This window comes from Chrysochloris asiatica, unplaced genomic scaffold, assembly GCF_000296735.1.
Source record: "Chrysochloris asiatica unplaced genomic scaffold, ChrAsi1.0 scaffold00157, whole genome shotgun sequence".
NCBI lineage: Eukaryota > Metazoa > Chordata > Mammalia > Afrosoricida > Chrysochloridae > Chrysochloris > Chrysochloris asiatica.
In genome coordinates, this window is record NW_006408675.1 from 7,777,734 (window position 1) to 7,785,230 (window position 7,497).

A 7,497-nucleotide genomic window follows, 5' to 3' on the forward strand; every position below is an offset into this window, starting at 1 on the left:
TGTATGGAGGGGGTGAGAATGATCCTTGCTGTAAAGATTTTTTCCCTCTTTTGAGCTACTGCATCCGTAGATGTAGGTCAAGTTCACCAAATTGTTTCAGATTACCCTTTTTTTCCTTTCTTTCTTCTTCAAGCTGAGCTCTGATCATCCAGTCATTGAAGCCAGGTCAAGTGGATATTATCTGGAAGTATGAGTGTTCTGCCACTAGTATTTTAAATGGTGTAAAATTCATAGTCAGGAAGAACATTTCAAAATCTAACTTGAAGTACCATGCTCTCTGTGATAGGATAATATCCATATGCCTACAAGGAAAATCAGTTAATGCAGTTATTATTCAAATGTATGCATCAACCACTAAACCCAGTGATGATAAAATTAAAGAATTCTACCAACTTTTTCAGGCTGAAATCGATCAAACATGCAGTCAAGATGTATTGACAAAAATGGTGATTGGAATGTGAAGGTTGGAAACAAAGGTCAGTAGTTGGAAAATATGACCTTGGTGATAGAATTGATACTAGAGACCACATGATAGAGTTTTGAAAGACCAATGACTTACTCATTTGCAAATACTTTTTAAAAATAAAATGAAAGGAAGTAATACACATGGACCTCACCATATGGCATTAAAAGGAATCTGATTTACTTATCTGTGGAAAGAGACGGTGGAAAAACTCCATATAATCAGTCAAAACAAGACCAAGGCCAACTGTGGAACAGATCATCAATTGCTCATGTGCAAGTTCAGAAAGTTCAGGCTGAAGCTGAAGAAAATTAAGACAAGTCCATGAGAGCCAAAATGTTGACTTTGAACATATATATCCCAATTGATTTAGAGACCGTCTCACAGAGAAATTTGATGCGTTAGATACTAATCACTGAAGACCAGAGTAACTATGGGATGACATCATATAGGCAGAAAGCAAAACCTGGAGATTAGAGAGAGAAGAGGAAAAGTTGGTTGGTTCTAAGTATGGTGAGACCTAGGAACTCCTGAACCCATGGACAAGTACATAGCCACAGAGCTGAGAGCTGAGAGTGAAACATCCAGGTGATATGAAGTGAGAGGAGACTCACAAGAACACCCAAAAGTGCAGATAATACCCATCTGACCTAGCTTCGATGGCTTGATGATCAGAACTCGACTAGAGGAAGATAAAAATTTTTGATAAAGGAAGCAACTATAAATTGCTAAAATTTTAGGAATTGGACTGATACTTATAGATGTAGTAGCTCAAAATACCAACTGAGAGGGAAGGAATCTTTACATCAAGGATCAGTCCTATCCCATCTCTACACCGGGTTGATAGAGATGGTCAACTTAGACATTGACTACCTAAAATGTGTTGGGGCGGGGCAATAAAGGCATGAAGTGGCTGGCTTACAGGTTTTCAAGAGGGAATTTACTTTCAGAGTAAGCAGGGAAAGGTAGAACCCCATTGATTAGTGTTCACTTGTCTAGATGGGTTTGGTGAAAGGAGATGGGGATAAGATTCTTATGATTCAATAGTAAGTAATTGTTATCATGATAATTGCGATCGTCACAATTGTAAAGGCAAAAGTTTTGTAACAAAAAGGGGGGGAGTAGTTAATCTTACAGTCCAGTAACAGAGGACCATAGGACCATCAAGGGAGAAAAACACAAAAGGAATGTGGGACCCTACAGAGAAGCAGTTGACACCAAAGATGGCAACAAAGGTGATGACATGGAGAAATACTCCAGACTCATGGAAAGAGAAAAGCTGTGTGTTGGCAGCCAGGAAGCAGCCTTACAGAATGTGCACTTTGGTTGTTTAAATGATAATATGTTCCTGAGTGTTTTTGCATACATTAAAAAAAGAAAAAAGAGGGAAAAGAAACAAATACTTTTGAAGGATGATGCACGGAGGGGATTGTAATCATTGCAACGACACAAAACATGATAGAATGAATGCAAAACCAGTGTTCACCCATGTAAACTATCACTCAGTTCACAATAAAAACTTGAAGAAAAAAAAAACACAGGAAAGGAAGAAAAGACCAAAGTGGATGTTAGAAGAGAAGAAGAGACTCTGAAACTTGTTGTTCAGCATAGATATGGTGAAGCAGATGGAAGAAATGAGGAAGTAAAGGAGCTGAACATAAAATTTTAAAGGACAGCCTAAAAAGATGTGGTGGTGGTGGTGGTGGTTATGTGCTGTGGAGTCAGTTCCAACTCAGAGCAACCCTGCACAGGTTTTCCGAGGCTGTAAACCTGTACGGGAGTAGAAAGCCTCATCTTTCTCCCGCAGAAGAGCTGGTAGTTTGAAACTGCTGACCTTGCGATTAGCAGCCCAACTTGTAACCACTACGCTACCAGAGCTCCTTCAAGAAGACATAGTCAAGTATTAAAAATTGCAAAGCCTTGGAGTTAGAAAACCTAAAGGGAAAGAGCACACTCAGAATTTCTCAAGCTGAAAGAACTGAAGAAAAAACTCAAGCCTCAACTTGGAATACTGAAGAATTCTATGGGCAAAATATGGAATGATGCAGAAATCTTGAAGAGAAGATGGAAGGTGTACACAGTCACTGTACCAAAAAGAAATGGTTGGTGTTCATCCATTTCAAGAGGTAGCATATGATCATAAACCAATGGTACTGAAGGAAGAAGTCCAAGCTACGCCGAAGTCATTGGCGAAAAACAAGACTCCAGAAATTAATGAAATACAAATTGAAATATAAATTGAAAAACAAACTGATGTAATACTGGATCCTCTCACTCATCTATTCCAAGAAATTTGGAAGACAGCTACCTAGACAGCTGATTGGAAGACATCCATATTTTTGCCCATTCAAAGAAAAGAAAATTGAAACAGAATGTGGAAATCACTGAGTAACATCATTAATTTCACATGCAAGTATAATTTTGTTGAAGGTAATTCAAAATTGGCTGCAACAGTATATTGTTAGGGAACTGCCAGAAATTCAAGCTACATCAGAAGAGCACATGAAATGAGAGATAGCGTTGCTGATGTCAGGGGGATCTTGACTGAAAGCATAGAATACCAGATAGATGTTTACTTGTGGACAGGCATTCACTTGTTTGGATTATGACAACCTATGGATAACATTGAGAAGAATGGATATTCTAGATCACTTAATTTTGCTCATGAGGAACCTGTACATCAACCTAGAGGCAGTCTTGTGAACAGAACAAAGGAATACTGAGTGGTTTTAAATCAGGAAAGGTGTGCATCAAGGTTGTATCCTTTCATCATATTTATTCAGTCTGTATGCTGAACAAATTATCTGAGAAACGGCATTATAAGAAGAAGACTATGACATCAGGATTGGAGGAAGGCTCATTTACAACCTGTGATATGCAGATAATACAATTACTGAAAGCAAAGAGGAGTTAAAATGCTTATTTTTGAAGATCACATGCTACAGTTTTTGGTATGGGTTGTACCTCAATATAAAGAAAGCAAAAATCATCACTACTGGAACAATAGATTACATCATGATAAATGGAAAAAAGATTGAGATTACTAAAGATTTCATTGTGTTTGCATCCACAGCCAACACTCATGGAAGTAGAAATCAAGATATCAAAAGACATACATGTATTAGGCACATCTGCTGCATAAGATCTCTTTAAAATATTAAAGTCTGTGCTTTAACCTGGATTTGACATTGCCCAAAATAACACGTTTGACTGGACTCCCTAGGCTTTATTTCTAGAACTAAGAGCTAGGAAAAGTTTTTAGAGTTCCATTGAAGATGTTAATTTGTCAGTAAAAGGCTGCCTTCTTTTATAATTGGAGGAAAGAATAGTGCAGGTGTACATTAATTCATCAAATAGATGAATTCTGATGATCTGACAAGTCTGGAGAGGTGGTGGCATGTCTCTCTTTGTTCCTCATCAGGAAATTCCCTCTCCTTTCCTTTTGGTTAAAGTACTCTGAACTCTCATTCTCTGGGCTTGTGGATTCAGGGAGCTCCATTTTGGTGGCAGGATATAGCTATGCTTGAAGCATACCATCCTGACTCTTAGTGTCCAAGAAACATCTCTGCTGGAAACTCTTCTAATTTGCTCACCCTTCACCTAGTGATGAAGAGATCAGAACTTTGCTTGCTCTCGCGAAAAGTGACTTTTATACTCTGAATAAAGCTCTATTTTTTCCATTTATATTTCTGATTGAATATATTAGTAAGAAAGTGGTTGCTTTCTATTTTTTTAACACAGCTTCTTGAAACTGGTTCCATAGTGTATTAAAATATTCTTATTTGTGGTATCATAGTCTTTCAGCAAAGTCCTGGTGTACGCTGTTAGATAAGCACTGGAATGCTAACCTCATGGTCATCGGTTCAAACCCACCAGCAGATAATTGGGAATCCTATATAGGGTTACTACGAGTCAGAACCAACTTGACAGCACTTAATGACAATTCTTTAACAGTCTTATTTTACCACTTTGGCTTCATTACATATGTGTTTGTGAGCAGAATATGGCGGAGAAATTCTGAAAGTTGTGTGAAACAGCATCAAGATGTTATAATTAAAGAAATTATTTGCCTCACCAAGTGCACTTGGTTGTTAAGTAGGCTATTTTATTTTTGGATCCTGCTTTTCAGTTTGTGTTCTTTTCCCCCTTCCAATCCCGCATATATACTAAATAGTTACATTCTCATTATTTATAGTAAGCAGTGCTTACCCCCACATCATGGACTGCTGATACTCATTCAAATATAAGAATTCATTTTTAAAGTTATAAAATTGTGGTAATCTCATTAAAGCAACCCAGAAACATTTGAAAGATAGAATGGAATATACACCTTTCAGTATGCCATTTTTCTAACATAAAACAAGTCACCTTTTTTTCCTGCTAAGACATGTTTCCTCTACTAAGACGTGTTTCCTCTGCTAAGATGAGCTTCCTCTGCTAAGACGTGTTGAAGATGAAATAGAAGGAATCAGAAAAGCAAGCACTGAAGGACAGTGATGTGTCTCAGAACTGTTAACAACATTCTGAGTGCCTTAGTTCTCTATGCAGCTATAACAGATGTGCCACAGGTGGATGGCTTGAAGAAGCAGACATTTATTTCCTCAGACTTTAGGAGGTTAGAAGTCTGAATTCAGAGCAACAACTTTAGGGGAGGGCTTTGTCTGTGTTGGCACTGGTAGAAGGTCCTTGTTTCTTTTACTGCTGCTTCCTGGTTCCTTGGAGACCTCCATGTGTCTTGACATCTGTTTAACCTCATCTCTCCTTTTACTTGCTTGTTTAATCTCCTTTATATCTCAAAGTGATTGATTTTGCACACCCTTGTTGTTGTCAAGGATCTTGGAGTAGGTTCCTACACTAATCTTAATTTCTTACATAACAAAATATCTCATTCCAACATGGGATTATAATTATAGACATAGAGATTAGGTTTTGTCTTGAGTAAAAACACATTTTCAGGGGATACAATTCAATCCATAACATTGAATAACTATAGCCACTTTAAACTAGTGACCTCTTCTGATTTATTGGTTGCTGTATTTTTCTATTCTATTAGCTTATGACTAGAAAAATGATTAGAGGAAAAAATTTTTTTTAAAATAAGGATAAGACTCATATGCTTGATCAGTGATTTTGTGCTTTTAACTATTTGTATGTAATAAGAAAAGAATACTTTCAGTGTTAGATCATTCGTTTTAATGAAATATTAGTCAATAAAAGGGTGATGGTGATTTTTTTAAAATATAGTGCATTGGCATAATTATGCATTCTTAAAAACTGTAGCTTATTTATGAACATCAGACTCATGTTTAAAAGCAATGCAATAAAACAATGAAAAAATACATTGTATTTAAAATTTTTTCAGTTTAGCTTTCATGAGCATCTTTTGCTTGAACCTTATTAATGCAAAAGAGGTTTGAGGTGATTGCTGTTAAGTGCCATGAAGTTAGTCCTGTCTCATAGCAACCTGTATGTTTCCAAGAAGTAGCTGGTGGGTTCGAACTGCCAACCTTGTGGTTCAGAGTCCAGTGCTTATCCTACAATGTCACACCAGTATGTTGTTGTTGTTGTTAAGTGCTGTCGAGTCGATTCTGACCCATAGCAACCCTGTATAAGGTTTCCAAGGAGCAGATGGTGAGCTTGAACCAATGACCTTGCAGTTCAAACGGCTTTGCAGTATGGCCCATTAACCCACAGCGCCACACCAGGACTCCCACACCAGGATAGTAGATGATAATAGGATCTAAAAAATAGGAACTTTAAATGTTTTTCTTTATTTTGAATATAGTATGTGCTCATTGTTTTACATTTGTTTGACAAATGGAAAGATTTGAATAAGAAATCAAAATGCTCATTTTCAAATATTAATTTTTTTAACTTTTTGGTGTACACTTTTCTAGTGTTTGTCTTTTACCCTGCATGTGTGTAATAGGATCATGTTATAATTTTTTTTAACTTAATAAGGTATTGCTTGTATATGATACTAAATGTTTTCTAAATTTTTTAGTAAATCTAAGCAGCTCTATGAACATACTTTTATCTAATCTTTGGATCCTGATTTTAGTTTTTTGTGTTTTTATAAAGTGGATTGTTGAGTATAGAGAGAGCAATTTAAAACAATTTTGACTCATAGTTGTCCATTGTCCTCTCGAAAGGTTCCACATATTAATATTTCTAATATATCTGATTTTTTTCTTATTTCTTACTACACTGATATTTAGATGTTAGATTTCATGAATGGATTTACAGATGATTTCCTATCCTGTAGGTAATCCATTATTCTTTTATTTGTATTACTCTGAGATGACTATGTAACTAAATGGAAATAAACTTTTATTTAATTTCAGAATGACATTCTGCCTCTTTCAAATTCAGTGCCTGAAGATGTGGGGAAAGCTGACCAATTAAAAGATGAAGGTGAGTATTTCAGAGAAAAATCTCTGTTGTAGTAAAATTTCCTGTAACTCTGACAAACATGACTCTGTCGGTCAGTAAGGCTAGATTATCATACATCTACGTGACACTTGTGGAACAAACATGAGTATGATGGATAAGAAGCCTGAACATACAGAATGACTTGTGGGAAGTATAGGTACGACTTGCTCGAAGGAAAGAAAATATGTTGACAGACTTGCAAATGAATAACTTAAGAGCTAATTGATCAAAATTGCATTTCTTATTTATACTCTAGGATCCCAAATTCTTTATGCTTGATCAAAGAGGGGTAAATAACTTTTAGTGTTATTCTAGCTTTGGTATACTTAGTGTTTTTGAACTCTGTGAAATTTGTTAGTTCATGCATATGATACTTGACCTTAGTGTTTATTAGCAATTAGGTTTGATTACCTGGACACATATTTTTGTTTTACCAAATAATACACTCTTGAAAATCTGTGTCTAATTCTTCTATCGTGTCTATTATGTTAAGATATAGTACAGAGCTAAGTCAGGTCAGAGGGCTTGTACTAAGAATCTGTAAATTAGAGCCTTTATTTTTAGTTGTCAGTGAGAGCCAGTGCAATCCAATTCCTGTTGTT

The 7,497-nt window shown here is 36.1% G+C and overlaps 1 protein-coding gene across 1 annotated transcript in view; it reads left to right on the forward strand.

Moving 5' to 3' along the window:
- The window catches only part of SGTB (small glutamine-rich tetratricopeptide repeat (TPR)-containing, beta), a 55,887-nt gene that overhangs the window by 11,249 nt on the left and 37,141 nt on the right, over positions 1 to 7,497 (forward strand). Inside the window, exon 3 of the mRNA XM_006870983.1 lies at positions 6,808 to 6,877. Coding sequence (XP_006871045.1) covers positions 6,808 to 6,877 — 70 coding nt within the window. The remainder of the gene's footprint in view (positions 1 to 6,807; positions 6,878 to 7,497) is intronic.